This window comes from Rhea pennata, chromosome 17 (assembly GCF_028389875.1).
Source record: "Rhea pennata isolate bPtePen1 chromosome 17, bPtePen1.pri, whole genome shotgun sequence".
NCBI lineage: Eukaryota > Metazoa > Chordata > Aves > Rheiformes > Rheidae > Rhea > Rhea pennata.
In genome coordinates, this window is record NC_084679.1 from 13446318 (window position 1) to 13463874 (window position 17557).

The 17557-nt window shown below is 45.6% G+C and overlaps 1 protein-coding gene across 4 annotated transcripts in view; it reads right to left on the bottom strand.

The window, feature by feature from the left end:
* Nucleotides 1–17557, bottom strand: part of RBM19 (RNA binding motif protein 19) — a 105117-nt gene that overhangs the window by 79488 nt on the left and 8072 nt on the right. For 3 of the 4 annotated variants that reach the window (XM_062589954.1, XM_062589955.1, XM_062589952.1), the window contains exons 11-21: nt 16866–16996; nt 16314–16435; nt 15396–15492; nt 14766–14876; nt 14134–14334; nt 13358–13475; nt 10181–10332; nt 8506–8566; nt 7102–7181; nt 5869–5924; nt 4021–4137 (exon numbers count right to left, since the gene is read on the bottom strand). In XM_062589954.1, the coding sequence (XP_062445938.1) occupies nt 4021–4137; nt 5869–5924; nt 7102–7181; nt 8506–8566; nt 10181–10332; nt 13358–13475; nt 14134–14334; nt 14766–14876; nt 15396–15492; nt 16314–16435; nt 16866–16996 (1246 nt within the window). The remainder of the gene's footprint in view (nt 1–4020; nt 4138–5868; nt 5925–7101; nt 7182–8505; nt 8567–10180; nt 10333–13357; nt 13476–14133; nt 14335–14765; nt 14877–15395; nt 15493–16313; nt 16436–16865; nt 16997–17557) is intronic. The other variant, XM_062589956.1, reaches the window with a different exon arrangement.

Consider the following 17557-nt stretch of genomic DNA (forward strand, 5'->3'; position numbering starts at 1 on the left):
TAAATAACTGGCAGAGAAGGGCTGCTCTATTTTCTGGAAGTGATGGTCATTACATTAGGAGAATTTTATGTATCAAAGCCCAATTATAGATTTTCAGCCACATTTTGTAAAGCAGACAGAAGGAAACTGTTCCAGCCCCAAAATGGGCAACTGGAGAGACTCTCCAATAACTGTTTCCTTTGATGGGACAACTGTCAGGTTTGTCAAATTTTAGGAAGGCTCTGTAGTATTTATCCCTTGGGTAGAAATCTTGAAGAAGCTCTTTTTAAAATTTAGTTACTCCTCTTTTGGCAAAAATAAACTATATATCTCCTTAAAATGCTATATAACAATTGCAATAGCACCTTTGTTTTTAACATTCAAGAAGTTGGCAAAGACAGGAGGAAGAAGGAAGGAAGAGGATGCTATGAAACAAACAGTTAATTGAAACTTCAAATGAGCATTGCATGGATCTAATGTGATAGATTTTAAAGGAGCCCAATTTTCAGAAATTGCCAGAGCTCCAATCTGTGAAAATGCGGCCTTTCACAGGTCTCCAATTCAGCATGCCACATCTTGAGTTTCTTTTGAAAAAAAAGTCTTGCCATAAAAGCCCCCCAATTTGGCAGCAAAAATTAACAGCCTTCATGGGATATCAGTCCTTTTGTCTCTCCTCTCCTAACCATGGCTCTTTGGAAAGAGCTGTCGAAGGACGATTTATCTTTTGTTATTTTTCCAGGTAGTGAAGATAAGAGCAGAATCTAATAAAGAATGGGGAGGGGAGAAAAACCCACCCACAAAAGCAAAATCTTCACACCTAGCCCAAAAGCAGGCACTGTAATTGAAAAGCATTTCTCCCTCCGCGGAAAATAACACCAATTGGGTCTCAAAAAAAAATCCCCAGGCGGTATGAGAGAGCCCGACACCTTCGGCACAAGCACCCGGCAGAACACGTTCCGAGCTGAGCCCAAAGCCGTCTCGGAGGGCTGGACCACCCTGACCAAAGCAGTCTGCTCTTCCAGCCCAGGTCTCGCACGGAAGGTGGATGACAAGTAAAGCTTGCTAGAGCCCTGCATGCGAGACATTTATTTTGCAGGCAGAGGACTTCAGCCTTCGAGGCCATTAACCTGAGTGTTCACAACTTTCAAATACAGAGAAAATTAAGCATCGTCTCTCTCCAACCCAGGGACTAAAATTCTATATCCCCAAACTCTGAAATCAAAAGAAACATGTTTGCTTTGAATCTCCTGTGAACTATGAGCTTGGGGAAAAATCAATTTGAATTTCACACCCACACACAGATCTTTCCAAAGGTCTGCTTCCTCCCAGCGGTCCACCCTGCCACCAGGAATGGGCAAGGAAGAAGCTCTTGAGAGCTAAGCATCCCAAACCTGCTGGTGCTGTATGGTGCAGAACGCACCTGCGGTCATGTGCTTGGACGGACACGTGTCACCAGGTGCTTCTGAACCACGGCAAGGTTTTTTGCCTGCTGCTTGCATGGTTAGCTTGAGGGAGCTGAGAAAAGGCAACAGCAAGGAAGGGCGCACGCCACCCAGCCCCAGTCTACCTTAGACTGCCAACGCAGTGCCTTGCACCATCGTTCCTATTCTTAGGGCAAGTTCAAGCATTTAAGTGATGGAACCATAAACAGTGACATCAAAAGGCGTAAAGATAACCAGGACAGGATTTCCCAGACAACCAATACTGAACCGCACATGTACAGAGGCTTTCCAGATTCGCCATTCAAAACACCCAACCCCATCGTTCTGCTGTGTTTCAGTGTCATTAACACCTACTACAGAGTAGATTTTAAAAGGAGGATAGGCATTTCTCCTTGACAAAGCTCAAAACATGAAAATATTTCTATGGATTAAAAAACAAATTAAATTTCTCTTGCCTAGGCAATTAGGAGGGGGGGAAAAAAAAGGCAGAAAAGGAAGCAGGTAAAGAAATAATATCAGCCGCATGGCTGCAAAGTGGCTTTTGAGCACGTGAAACAACGGAGGAGATGCTTGTCCTGCGAAGCGTCCCACCTCCGCGGGCCGAGGTCCCCAGCCCCGCGGTCCCCAGCGGTCCCCGGCCCGCGTTTCCTGGGCAGGCTAAGAGTGCCCCCTGCAGCCCTCGTGTCCGTGCCGCCTCCGCCGGAACAATTGTTCAGCATTTCAAATAAATAAAAAAAAAAACAGCGAGATACAAATAAGACAGCTTCCTAAATGCACAAGGAGCTAAAAGCTACAGAGCAGAGGCATCCGGTCTAAAGCCCCGGAAAGCAGTCGTGGAGGAGGAAGTGGTTCGTGGCGCTCCGTCGTGCCTAGCTGCAGCCTCTCTGAAGGGAAAGAGGCCAGGCCGGGGTAGAGAAAGGATTGTGGGTGCCCTCACCCCAGCTGTTGGCTTTTGTTTTGAGGATAAAAACACACCTCTGAACATTTGCAGTGTCAAAGCAAAAGCACCCAAAACCCTTAAAGTTGCAGGGCACTAGAAGGAAAAAGCCTTTTGCTGCTCTGTAGGGATACTTATGTTGTTCCTCTCTAGCAACAACGCGTGTGTGAGAGCTGAGTCACAATCTGGGTCCAGTTCAACCCAAGGAGCCGACTCCAAAATACTGCTGCAACATACAGCTTCCCTCAAAACCTTACACCCTGCCTCCACCCCGCTAGAAAACAGACTAGCAGCAGCAAAGAAACCACTGGCCTGGGGTCAAGCCGAGAGAACGTTACGTGTTAATAGAATTGGTAGAATTCGCTGCACATACAGAATTCGCTGCTTCCCCCGTCCCCAGCAAATCGCTGCACAACGGCTCCTTGCAAGGCAGTTTGCAGTGCTTGGTTTTGGGAGGTTTTAATGAGTTAAGCAATTCCACAGCCCCATCCTTTTGGAAGCAAACACCACAGCCTTGAAAAGCCTAAAGAACCTGCCTTCTGCCTAGACAGATTTACACTAACCCAACACAAGAGCCACCCCCTAACACCATACTGAAGTCTGCCCTGCAGATGGAAGCTATCACCCTTACTCCGCGGATGGAAAAAATGAGGGACGGAAAGGGACACCGACTCCCTCAACTTTCCTCTGCAGGTCAGCAGCAGAGTACGGACCCTAGCCTGGGTCTCTCATCAATCAAAATAACATTCTCTTCCCGAGAGCAAGAAACATGCCTTACAAGTTTACAAAGTTTTACCTCTATTTTGGGATGCTTTATGAGGCTTCATAAGTCACTGCACAAGAGGCTGAGGATACAAAGAAAACAGAGATTTCCCAGTATACAGAAGAACGTGGCCACTCCTATTCTGTAGGCTAGGATCCTAAAATCAGTGTTACCCCAGACAGCTCTCAAAGTCTAACAAGATAATTCTTGCTGGAGAGACTATTACAGACAGCATAGTCTCACATCCCTCCAGTCATAGGGCTGCTGATGACAAGGCAACACCACACTGAATGTGTCAGACATCCAAGTGTACACAGTAAAACAGTCCTGGAAGGCAAACTGAGATTTAAGTGCTCCTTCCACAACGTAAAAGAAACACACCATCACGTGTGCAAGGCGGATGGTGGGCAGAGCCAGTTCTTTACGAAAACCAACCATACCAGCCATCCATAGCAGCTCTCCTGGTGCTCCTCCTCAGCCAAGTGTGCCAAGCACGAGGAAAGCTGCTGCACATGCTTCACACAAAAGGAAAAAAAAAAAAAAAAACAACGAAAAAAACCCAACAACAAAAAAAACAGTGCTAAGTCATTGGTTCAACAAGTGGGGAGATCTCCCAACTCTGCCTGTGTCCACTGCACAGTGTGGCAGGCCATACACCTCTGACAGCTCTCAGCAGCCCCAGCCAAAACAGAGGCTGATGCAATCTTTTTTGCAAGTAGAATTTCTACATTGGTGTAATCTGCTAAAACATTTATATTTACATTCAGTAATTCAGTAAAGCTCATTTCCCTCCCCCCCCCCCCCCAAAAAAAAAGAAAAAAAAAAAGAAAGATCCCTTATTAAAATACACCAGCTCCAGCAAAGAGTGCTCCACAGACCAACAAAAACCACTTTCCTACCTGAAGAGTTCCCTGATTTCCCTCACGGTAGCCTGGAACGGGATATTTCGGACCAAAATCTTGGACGTCGTCTGCTTCTTGAAAGCCTGCTTCTTTCGGGATGATTTCACAGTGGGCCTAAGAAGTCAACAGCAAAGGGCAGTTAAAACCATTACAAAGTAAACACATCCAGGGCATTCTGGCTCCTTTAAAGTTAGGAATCTAAAAAGTTAGCCAGGTAGCTAACATCTGACATCCTCACTGGCATCTTACTGGCAACGATGGAAACTTCAAAGAACAGATGAAGAATTGTGTTTAACTTAGTGCTTTAAATCCTGTATCTAAAAATCAAAGTTTCCAGCTTCCTGACTGCAATCCCAATTTTAAAATATATTTAGTCTACTTCCACATGCGCACTTGGTTACTTTCCCAAAGAAAAGATCACACATCATGTCTGTACTCATATTTGCTATTATTTATGCTTTGACAATAAATCTCGTATATTCTATTGTCAGAAGGAGGTGCACAATTTCTATGTATCTAAATGATTAATATATGCTAACTTTGATCCTTTTTCTTACAACTTAGAAAACAGTTAATGAAACTTTTAAGCAGAATTTTTTATTTTGTTTAGGACTGGCTGCATTTGAACAAGATAAAAATTTATCCAATACAAAAAATAGCAGCTTGTTTCATAAAGTAAAGCACTTGTTATAGGCTGGATACCAACCAAAGGAATTTTAAAATGCAAAATGGATAAAACTGGCTTATTAAACTGAAATACAAGCTGTAGATAGTGAACTGTCAAGACTGCTTTTGGTCCCCAGGGACCAGATTTTCAAAGCAATTTTGCCATTTAAGAGATACATCCTCCAATAGGGTTTCCAAAGTCTCTAAATGACAATTTTCAGGTGCCAATATGCACGTTTAAACATCTGGGTTCATTTTCAAGCTTGCACTTAAAATTCTGTATTGAATAAAAACTACAAAGAAAATCCTAACACAGAGCTCCAACTCATTTCATGCAAAAGGAACTATCTCCTTTGTACTTGGCAGCCCAAACAAAGGAAGTTAAAGCCAAAATTTTTCAAACAAGAAAAAGCACGAATCTGTTGTGATTTAACTGCAGCAGATTATTATTTTTAAGCCCCTGGTTTCCCTGATGAATTTGGTTTTATTACCCAGAGAACATTTGTCTTCTCAAGAATTCTTTAAGCCCACTCAAACATCTATTGATTTTGTGATGCTAAGTTGTCACCACAGCCTAGGCTGTGCCAGAAGACTTGCCTTCTCACTACTGTTCTGGAAGCTGTGAAGAGCATAACCACCCCCTACAGCTGTATGAGGCCACGGAATTCCTTTCCCCATCCTGTCTCCTAACTCTCCAAAGCTCTCTGGAAGCTCTGCAGATACCTCTATTGATCCTCAGAGTCACTCTCTACTCAACAGCAAAAAAAGCTCCTCTAGAGAAAAGTCAGTCACCTGAGGTACCAACTCAAAGACACCTTTTAGAGGAGCCTTTTTCTTGACTGTAGAGAAGTGTCATGTGCCTAGTTCAGACTCACTTTTCGGGTTGCAGTATTGCATGCTGCTTATGGGTTTTATTCAAGAATACACCAATTACTGCTGAAAACAGCTGAGCTAACATCTTTGCATCATTCTTCATCACTGTTTTTTTTTTCCTCCCCCAAGTAAGACTAAGCAAGGCAATTCCTGGTATAGCATTACAAAGGCTGATGTGTTTAGCAATCAAAGCACTACTGATCACAGCCCTCACGATGCGGAAATGCTATCTAAGACCTGAAGAACAGAACAAGAACTACCACAGTTTAAACTTAACTACAGTACAGAGGAGAGACACAGCTTTACCTGAGAGCTCTCTCTGAGATTTTCACTTCCAGCTTATGGCCATCTACAGAGCAGCCCTAAAAGTCAAAATAAAATAAACAGAAAAACACTGAAGTCCCAACAGCTTTCAGACTTCCAGAATATGAGCACAGAATTTCAAATCTTTGCTCCCTCCCCATGCCAAAGTGCTCTGTTGAACACACTCATACAAGGTAAGGTTTTTGATATGAGGTTAGAGACTGCTTGACTAACTGAAGGAGCAGCCAACATTCCTGATCTAGCTGTCCATCAGCCTCAGCTCCACCACTAAATTGGCAAAGGCAAGTCACTTCACTTGAGCTACCATTACCTCTCCCTCTACACTGCAAACTCTTCAAGGCAGGAACTAACTTCCTATTTCTCCTGGACTGAGGCAAGGATGTCTCATTTGTAGCTGGTAGCCAAAACAGCAAGAAAGTCTTTCATCTCTTGCTTCTCGCACCTTTGAGATTCAGCATAGGAAACAAACAGCATTTTGTCTAATCAGTCCTGACAGCGCACAATATGCAAGGCCATTACACTGGGAACCTGCAGCTCTGCTATTCACTCACTGTCCACTCCCTCTGCAAAATATTCATTTTCTTGCTTTCTCTCCTCACTCATCTACTGTAAGACTATGCAGAGTGTGGAATACGCAATCACCACCTGTTTAAGGTGGGATTCATGGTCTGTGGTCACTGAACGCACACAGGTTATACAAGCATATGCAGTAGTTCCTGAATGGTTCAAATATGTTTTTCTAGCAACACGAGGGAATGATTCTTCCTCTCTTTGGCGTGCAGCCCAACCCTGCAGCACATGGCACAGAGAAGGTATATGGCTAAAAGACCTGGAGCAATGGCAGACTCACAGAGGATACAATCGTAAACTGCACAGCACTAAACACTAAGCAGTATTTAATTCTTTGTTCGTTGGGGCCTGGATCTTTATCACCTCTACAAAGGAAACCTTGCAGAACAAATTCATTAAACTTCTGGCATTCTACACCTTCTGCTGCCTCTATACTGGATCACTACTAGAGAACTCTTTCCTGCATGAGGTCTTGTCCCTTACACAGCCTCTTCCCTCGCAGGCCTAGTCCATTTTAGAAACTGCTCCATCAGTACAGTATCACTCAAACTACTGACATCCTTGGCTAGATTCTGAACTTCACTGTTCATCCAAGCCTTTACCCGTCATCCGTGCAAAGAAATCTGGACTAACACCTAAGCTTACCTGGAGCTGACGTAGGGCTTTCTGAGCATGCTCTGGCTTCTTGTACTCCACAAACCCAAAGCCCATAGAAAGCAAAGCACCTATTGCAAAAGAAAGGAAACTCATTAAATTAGTAGGAATCAAGGATGATACTAAGCTGGAGCTCACCCATCACTGACTGATTTTGAACAAGACACTGCTCTAGAATGGATGCTCTCTTTGAACAGCCTGGGCTTTCTCATTTTGGTGATATCAAGGCATCACTGAAGCTGTATGCAGACCAGATTTTTGCTTTGCCTAATTGCAGTGCATCCACATTAAATAAAACATTAATTACAAGTCCTGCAAAACAGCCATTGTTCTTATTCAGAGTGAGTGATCCTATTATGGATACACATGCCTTTTTTTTTTTTAGTATATTCAGGACTTTATTTGGAATAATAAAGAAATCTTTATTTGGAAGATGAGACCTCTCTTGCACAGCCCTTTAGTTCCTCCTTGAACCACCTAAAGTTGGCAGCACCCTCAGTTGCACCATGCTTCTAAGGAATGCGCTGACTGTTTCAAAAGTCCATGGATAAGGAAAGGAAAAACCCACAACCAAAAACAAAACATCCATTTCCCAACTTCAGAACTTTAGTGGCAGCCGTCTAACAGAGACCACCCTGCAGTGACGGAAGCAGATCACTTTGAAAAGGAGAATGAGATCAGCCTAAGTTCAAGCGTTGCAGAGTGGTCATGAGTATGCCTCCCCACCCCCTCCCGCCTTTTTCTTTGAACAGCTCAGTTTTCAAGTATCCCATGCAAGAAGAGCTCTGTACAGCCATTTCCTAAGGCAAATCCTCATAAAGCTGTGTAACTCCCTACTTTAAAATCTGGGAACAAGACATGGATCGTAGAGTCAGTATTTGCCTTAGGCAAACTCCTTCCCCTTCAACCACCTAGAAGCCAGGCACAGTCGGTACAACAGACAACTACTCATCACTGCAGCACGCTGGGGTTCAAAGGAGGCAGGCAGAAGGCAAACTACACTCAGTAGAGTATTCAACAAGACATCCTCGAAGCTCCTGGTCGCTACTGCGTATAAAGTATTTCGTGCACAAGTTTAATCAGCACAGCGCACTGGTTCCATTCAACTTTCATTCTGCTGTCATCTCTGATCCTGAAGGAGCTGCCTTCTCTATCCTGATCTCAAGAGAAGGCCACATCTCCACACATCCCACAATTGAGCTTAACCTTCTAGACTGAACCCTGGGGTATTTTTGGTTGCTGTTTTCAGCCATTTCAACAGGCATACTTCTAGACATATTAAGGATTTCACCAACGACAGACAAACACTCTGCCAGATGAATGCTAAAGCAATGCCACACCTGAGCCCTCAGCAACCAGCCGAGGGAAGGAATTGAACAGCAACATCTAAAGTACCTGCTTTGTCTTTCTTCTTGGATATTGTGCAGCTCTTCACAGCTCCCACTTTGGAGAATGTCTGCAAGGAATTTGGACACGTGACATAATTCTCTTTGTCAAAGGCTTACAACTCAAGTGACAATGTGGCCCTCTTCCAGAGCCAGGAACACACACTCACAAGCCCACCTCCCCCCCCCCCCCCGGCACACACCTAACAAGGAGTCCGTGCAGCTGTGTCTTTTCTTATAAAGTTGTTTCTATACTAATATAAATAGATATACAAACACATACACACTCTTATACAAATCCATGTATATTTATTCCCAGAAATTCTCCACCACTCCTCAGCAACTGTGCAGGGACCTGGAAGAGCTCTGGAGGAACATGATAGATTACAAAACACCTTCATCCAGGTATGGACTTTAGGGGGTGGGTGACTGCCATGGATGCAATATTCTAGACTGCTCCTTCCAAATTCACGAAGGAAGGACTGCAAGATAGCAACGGCTGCCCTGCAGTGGCAGGCGTATTCTAGAACCAAGGCACGAGGTGCTGGTATGGGCACTGGTTCGTATAGCTGATTTCCTCTATTTCTGACTGTTTCCTGCAGGAGAGTGTTGGCAGTGTTGGCACCTGCCACACAGCCAAGAGCATGTGGAGGCATGCCGAGCCCCAGGATCTGTATGTTGCCGGCTTTGCTGTCATCTGGATCAAAGTCTCCAAGCTACTCTTATGAAGGTAAATGCTTGGGACACCTGCCAAGGTACTGGGACCACAAATCACTCAAGCTCTTCCTGCTCCCTGTCTGTCTGGGCCCCGTGAATGACAATACAGACTGAATGTGCTGGCACCCACACATAAACCAAGCTTACTTTCTATCCATAAGAAAAAAAAAAGACAGCTCGGACATCTGTTTTGCTGCCATGTCCTGAGTGGAGGAAGAAGTCTCCCTTAACAGAGAGCGAGGGTACACAAACTGCTCAGACTCAAAGACAGGTAGGAGATTACAAACTAATAGGTATTTGGGCAATTAAGCTAGCTTTTTAGAACTCTCCTAGCTCTGCTAGTAACATCCCACGTGGTTTTAGAAATGCTACAGTATCTCTCCTTGCTCAAGTAAAGCAGCACAGTCTCTCCTGTCAAGTAACAGAGAGCTCAACATTGGTAAAAATGTAGATGAAAAATGCATCACAGTGAAATCATGCATTAGACACATTAATGCACAAAGCAATATCACAGCTACAGCAGTGATGGTCCAAAGGAGAAGCATTACAGAAAGCATGGGTGGTGCAGAGTCTTTGAAAATTTCTGTTCGCTTCCAACTGTCCCAAGATGGAATTAATCCCCATCAGAACCATTTCAGACATGTTTGTCTAATCGATGCCTAAAACCCAGAAGTGGAGCTCCTCAGTCCCAGCATAATCCAGCTATCTCCCTTCCAACATTAGAAGGTTGCACTGGCTGCAAGTTAACTCCTTTAAACACCTCGTCCTCACCACAAGCTGCAGAGCAGCTTGCCCCTTCCACTTCGCGGAAAACTAGAGCACTTGCTCTTAAGCCAGTGCAGGGATCAAGGACTCTACTCCAACAGGCATCACAGCCTGGTCGTTAACCACAGACTCAATGCCTTCCTGCTCCTCAGAGCAGACTGTGCTTGGCAAAACCTAGTCTCTCCTGCTTGCTTATGGCTCACCTCCTTCAGCGTGTCTTCTGTGGTGGCAAAGTTGAGGTTTTTGATGAACAAGGTACACCCTGGAATGCTTTCTTCTTCCTCTTCTTCCTCCTCCTCTTCTTCCTGTGCTGCTGTTACCTCTGAGCCTTTTATAGTTGTGTCAGTGTCATTACCTGATACAGAGAAAACAAACCCAACGCTGCAAGATGTAGCAAAGCCAAATTTTGGATGAATTTGCCCTCTGTTCCAGCTGCTAGTTGCAGCAGAACAAGCCACTTCTCTACTGGCTCTTCTTAGGTGAGCACAGACTAAAGCAGACTCAACATACAGTACGTGAACATGTCCCTGTGGAAACTGAAATATTGTCTGTTCTTCAAATACACAATTCCATGAACTTTCTTCCCCAGCACTCAAGCTCCTTCACATCAAATCTAGACACCTGCTGCACTATGCAAGGTGCCTTTGCCTCAAAGCAGAGGGACAAAGGAAAGGCCAGGCAGAGAGGGAGGAAGAAACCCACATTTCCCCAGAAGGCCCTTTCACATCCTTGTTTAACAGGCAAGGAAGTGGGAGGCATGGCAGGCCACAAAGATGGAGAGGGGCAAGAAAGGGAAATGAGAGCCAGCCAAGGTACACGAAGTACTGAAAATCATCAGTGCCAACATCAGAGACTTCCCTTACACCACAAACTCAAAAGTAGGAGAAAAACCAGCATCTGCCAGTTGCTGTACAGACCAAAATGCTCCAACCTCCCCTGCTGAGGACTTCCAGCTCTACCTCCAGCAATGGGGTGGGATGATCCTAAGCTGACTCTGAGCTTTATCTACTAAAACATGCAGCCTCTCCTGATGTCTTAGTATGCAGCAGCTCACTCCAGGTCTCAGCGCATCCCACTGAACACACTGGGCCACACCAAGCCAAGAAATCAAGCAGCAATTCAGCCTAACAACTTTCTCTGGGACACCTAAGCTCCACTATTCAGTTCTGAGGCCTTGTCCAAAGTAGGGGAAGTTAACAGAAATCTGGCTACTGTAGAGGGCTTAACGCTGATCAATTAGGCAAGCCTGCTGGTATTTGTGGTTTGCCTTATTAAGGAAGGAGACGTTGGCAATTGCTCTTTGACACTGTCCATCCACTCATTTCCATCTTCCAAGTGTCTAGAATGACTTAATAATTTTGACCATACTTAACACAACCAAGAGGCCTCAGAGCTACTGGGTGGCTACACATTTCACAAACACAGAAGGGCAGGGAAAGGAAAGGGCTGTTAGTCCCCACACTGAAGCAAAGGCTGCAGTGGGACTAGGACCTTATTAGACATCAAAAAGTAGACATGAGATTTCCTCCTTTGGCTCACCAACTCCTTTACTTGCTAGATAACTCGTCTTTCAGACTGACTTCACTCCCTACAGCACAGCTGATGCTGTGCTCTGGAGGGCCAAGCTAATCATCTCCCTTTGGCATTAACACATCTCCCCTCTGTGATTTTTATAGGCTTAGTTCCCTCTCGTTCCACCTGAAGGGAGCCCACACTGGCTCAAGGGCGTTTGAAGACCCCTCGCTCCCTCTCAAGAGCTGCTCTTCCTCACATGGCTCCATTTGGTTGGTCTCCCTGGCCCCTTGACATGATGCAGCCCAAGCCTTTTTGGCTGGGCGGTCAAATCCTCCTCACCCCTGCTGGCTGGATATTTGCCAATACTGAAAGAAAAAAATAAAACATCACCTTTGAAGAAAACTCATTTGAGAGAGGAGGAAGGAAGAGATTTAGCGAGATGGGGGAGGGATGAAAAGGTGCCTCCATTTGTGGCTGGCGCAGTAAAACGCAGCCATGCACGGCCACGTGGGGCCCTATTGTAGGAGGGTCGAGTAGTTTACTGCACATCCCCTCCCTTCCCTCTCTCCAAAGCAGATGCCAGACGCTGGCAGCAAAGACCATTATCAGCCCCGAGCAGCCTTCTAGGAGCTCCTGTGCTTAAAGCTCTTTATCTTGAGGTGAGGGTCTCGGTTACAGGGAGATAAAATGGCTCCCCACCTCCCCCTGACTCTAGCTCTCCCCTGTGACCTGCATGCAGAATTGCAGCCTGCGAAGATGCTTTTCATCAGCTTTCCTCCTCCCTCCCCAAACCTCAGTCCTGAAAAAGCTTCCAGCAAATAAAGCCATGCCAGCCCCACCCTTAAAATGAAAATAAAAATAAAAAAGAGAGAAATCTTGAAAGGTTTAAAATATATGGGGAAGATTTAGTTTTCACAGGTCCTGGGATGGGGAGGAAGAGGTATACTGTGGGGAGAGCAAGCTGTGCCTGTGCAGCAGGGGCAGTAGGAAACCACCCAGACAAAGCATACAGCAGGGCTTGAAACACAACAGCACAAAGAAATACGTGCAGGCTCCCACAGCCTGCCACGGGCAATTCAGCTGCTCCATCCACTGCTGTTGGGTGCTCCTGTTGTTCCTGCGAGCCTGGCTGCTTACAGGCACTGCCTGCATCCTTACACAACAACACACGTCCACAAACGTGCTCAGCTGGGGTAGGGCCTTGCCTACACAGAGCAGCTAACGCTCTCCCAACGTCTGCTGCCAAGACGAGGCCTTGTCCTAGCGACAGGGAGGTAGGACTCAATTTGGTATCACAGGGTTTATCCTTTGGCAAGCCACAGCTAAGGAACAGCCAGTCCAGGCTGGACCATCGTCACAGCTGATAATGGCATCTGCATTCCCATCCAAGTACCTGTCCAAGCATATCCAAGTCCCTCAGCACTGCATTAGCCGGGAGACTATGCACCATTGCTGTATTAGATCACCCTCACTACTGTCCAAGTAGAGATACATACACTCAACAGAACCACCCGCCTTATTGCAGCTTGCCAATATTAGACAAAGAATAAAAATTTCTTCCCATTGCCAAAGCAAGAGTTCACATCAGCCCAACCCAAACTGGATTGTCCCCTGTGCACTGCAAGCAGCAACGGACTCTCCGTGCTTCATCCAGACAGCAACGAAAGCAGAGACTAGAATAAGCACAACATTTGTATGCGGGATCAACAAACACACAGCAGACACAGATGCCCCTATGGACTATACAGAGGACTTTAGATAACATTAGTTCCACCCCAAAAGTGTCAGGAACCTCCATGTTGCCACCTTACAGGCGGAGGAGCAGGGTAACAGAGATGCTTCTGTTTCAAAGTCAGAACTCTTACCTGATTCCAGCCTTGCTTTCCTTTCCTCTTCTGAAGCCTCAGGAGTTTTTTTCAGAGGGGCTGGCCCAGAAAAGACACCCATTGGAGCCCATTCCAGATACAGTGGCATTGAGTGAAACTGCCAAGACAACACAGAAGAAAGAGTGGAGGGCAAAGCCTGAAGAAAGAACTGTTCTCAGCAAACACTTTGATATGGGAAATTGGAGTAGAAAAACTGAGCAACATTTTCAGCTGATTCAGTTCTCTTTCACCAAAGTGAAACTGCACACAGGACCACAGCCTGCTGCATGTCAACTAGAGGTCACAGAGCAAGGTCAAGGCTAGGCAAAGGGTGTCCAAGGGGAGCTCCTGGCTTCAGTACCACACTGCTGTATCACAAGAGGAGACAGAATCCCTCTCCAGACCACTGAGGATTCTATAGACTTATCACAACCTTCTCTCCTTAGCTGTGTTTGTAGGCTGAGCACCCTACTTGGTCACTATGCATAAGGAAGCACTGGGCATCTCTCTAAGTCCAAGCAACACAAAATAACAACAGTGACTCTTTCTAGAGAATTATTTCTCTCAAAAGCTCTTTGGATCTCACATCTGTAGCAACTACTTCTTTCTGCAGGATCACAGTTAACCAAGATCACGTATCACATTCACTCAAGTGAACTGCTCACACTCACCCTCAAGACTTCACACGGACAAACTCCAGGTCCTTCTACCAGCCTGGTAGGATGTCTTACTAGAGAACGCTCTCTGGGCAGCTGCCTGCTCTGTGCCATGCTCACCTTTGAGTAGGCCAGCCTGGTGAAAGCTTGTTTGGCCTCAGATGGCTCCAGGAACTCCACAATAGCTGTGATGCCACCTCCTGGGAGAAGCACTCGGCCCAGGCTGCCGTGTTTGCCAAAAACCTCTTCTAGCTCTGCTATGCTTGTACCGGCAGGGAGATTCTTTACAAGGATCACAGTTTTACTGCGCTCACCAGCAGCCTGCAACATTTGGAGGGGAAGGAGGAAGGGGAGAGAGAATAAAATAAGTAAAAAAATCTCTTAATAACTGATGATTTCAGATTCAAAAGGGCCAACAGCCTTTTAGAATGTATTTTCTATCAACAAGATCCACATCCCAACACAAAACCTCCATTCCACACATGCTCACACACGAAGATTACAGCTTCAGGTCCACCCTGGCATGGGCACAGGACTTGCTCTCTGCCTACAGCCAACTGTCACACTGCGGCACTTTAAGCCCTTCTGGGGGTAGTTGTGTATTCAAATGGACAGAACAGTTCCTAACCCATCTAAGAGTTCAATCCTGAAACATGTCAGGGATTTAATTACTAATTTTCATGAGCACTAAGGACGCAGGATCAGACAATCATTTAGAAGAGGCAGTTCCACTTTGCTGCTGGACATCTCACCTGACTGAAGGAATCCAAACTGACTCCATTTTCGATGAGGAACCGGCGGATTTCCTGGACCAGCTCAGTTTCTCCCAGAGCAACCCTCACTGCCACGCTGTCTTTGCTCTCCTGTAGGCAAGGACATCAGTCAATAGAGTGACACAGGTCAAAACAGAGAAGCAAAGGGCTTCCCCTGGAAGGTGCTAGGCACCTGTTTCTCCTGCTGCTCTCAGGATCAGATCTAAAGAGAATTCTGCAGAGAGCCTGAAAGTAAAACACTCTGGCTCCTCTGAAGCTTCTAGTTTTGCTGTTGAAGCCACAAAATAGCCCCATAGGCAAAGTGAAGTTTCCAGGAAGAATCGAAACTATAGGGTGTAAGTTTTCAGCAGCTTCTAGTCATCTAGAAATGCAAAATGCAGCCAAGCAACCCCAGGGTGGGGGCAGTCATTTTGTCTTCCAGCGACAAAGGAGTCGTCAGGCTCGGATCCAACAGTGAGGCTAAAGTACTGTGGATCTTTCAGTCTGACTGCCTGGTGTTTGTGCCTGCACAGAGGCTTTTGCAGCACAAAAAGACCAGGTAGACTGGCAGTGAAGAAACAGAGAGGAAAACAATCTGCAGTCCCTCAGCTGATCAATAACCCAACTCACATGATCCAGCACTTGGCTTTTGGAAGCATTGTATTTCTGAGCAATGGCATCAGCCACAGCATTTGTCCCCACAAACAGTGTGTTCCAATTGTGAGAGCTGGGGAGAGAAAGAAAAAGTCAGGTTCAGAGTCACCCAGGCCCTTCTTCCCTGGCATTTCTCCATTCAATGGCCCTGAGAAAACAGAGCTTTGAACATTACCACTAGCAGTCACGGGAATAAGCTAGAGAGAAAGAATGGTTAAAAATCCTTACACAAGAGACAGGATGAGGGAGATGTTAACAGTGAGTAAGCAGACAGAAAAGTGACAGCACAGGCAGCTTAGCTCGTTTTCCCTAGAAGGCTACTAGCCACTGCTATGCAGTTACAGAGATGGACTGCTGGAAGTTCATATGGTGACTCAGAGGAACCCATTACCACCAACCAGAACACATCTGTAGTTTTTCACATGGTTTCCTAAAAGCACAAAGCCTACGCAAGCAATGCTGTGTTCTTTCTCAAAGTTTGAAAGCATTGTCCTCTTTTCAGCAAATCTTCCAGAGAGGAAAACATCTCAAATTCTTCTACAAGTTTTAGAAATACAGATGGCCACACAGAGGAGAAAGATCCAAACGATTTGTAAACACTACCCTGAAGAATCACAGTAATATGCCAACACTAATTAGACACCAAAGCATCCAATTCGTGTACAAAGTCATTGAAAACCAGGTTTCTTGGAGTTTCTACTGCTCACTGAACTACTAGAGATACTTAGAAAGAAGAAAAACAATCAAATAGGTAAGAGATAAGGGAAATAAAACTGCACAAGTGTTCTATTGACTCTAGTAATCTACACAAACCCTGCAAGAACGCACTGTCATTCCAGTCAATTGAGAATTTGGCAGTTTGCATTCTTATCCCACTACAAGACACCTCTTTACCTGGTCCTGTTGGCTTTGTCTTTGGCCTCTTTCTGCTTCTTGTAGGAGGAGGATTCTTCTGCATCTGCATCTTCCTTTCTTTCTTTTTTGATGGTAGAGGGTAAAAGATGCATCATTCTGCCCTATAAGAAAGGAAGAGGACCAGCAGTTCTGAAATTAATACCCAGAAGCTCATGAACTAAACAGAAGGGAAAGGTGCCAAGAAACTTCCTCCCAGTCAACTGATATAGGCAGAAGAAAGGAACCTTCCTTTCCTTTGCTCAAAGATGACACCACAGTAACTCAAAATAGCCATGCAACATCATAGACTCTGGGACTCAAGACCTCCTTCCATGACCTCTAGCTGAGACTTTGATACCTGCAGGGCTGCTCAAAGCAGCACTGCTCTGCCATAGCAACTGTGCTTCCCATACAGCAGGGCAGAACAAACTCTCCCCCTTGGAACCGAAAGGATCCATTCTGGTAACGCACAGAAGCAAATACTTGGTCACGTTACTAACAAATGCCCTCCCCCCCAGTATGACAGCACAGGAAAACCAAGAATCACCATACCTGGAACACTTGCCCATCCATTTCAGCATAAGCCTTCACTGCATGCTCAGGAATCATGTATGTGACAAAAGCAAATCCTTTGGGTTTCTTGGTCAGTCTATCTATAGGGAAATGGATCTCCGAGATGGGTCCTGCAAAAGGCAAGGCCTTCCCATAAGAGATGTCCCTTGTACAGCCATTACCTGCTACAACAACATTCTGAACTGGCATCTGCTGGCAAAGTGAGGGGAGGAAGGGGGCCAGGGAGGGCAGAGCAGCTTTGCACATTATGGAGGAGAAGTGGGCTGGGAGACACTAATCTGCGTAAAGAGCTGCTGACCGGAGACTGACAAGGCTGGCTCAGTAGAGCCCCCCAAGTCCGGATCTGAAGTGCACTGCAGCTCACAGGGCTCTGACACACAAGTGGAACAGTCGCACTTATGACACAAACAAAGCAAATTCTAGGCAGCTGCATTTACTTGAAGTCAGGAAGAAAGATGTCCACAGTCAAATTCACTCTCCTCCCTAGAACAATCTAATGCTAAGATCAACTCAAATTTGTTCAAGCTAGAAAAGGGCAGCCTGGAATTCCCACCTGACATATCAAACATGAACACAACTTTGGGCTGCATTATAACCATAGAGATTCACTTATCTACACCATCTAGCAGTCTCCTGCATGAGGAAAGACTCTTTCATGCAGCAGGCACTTT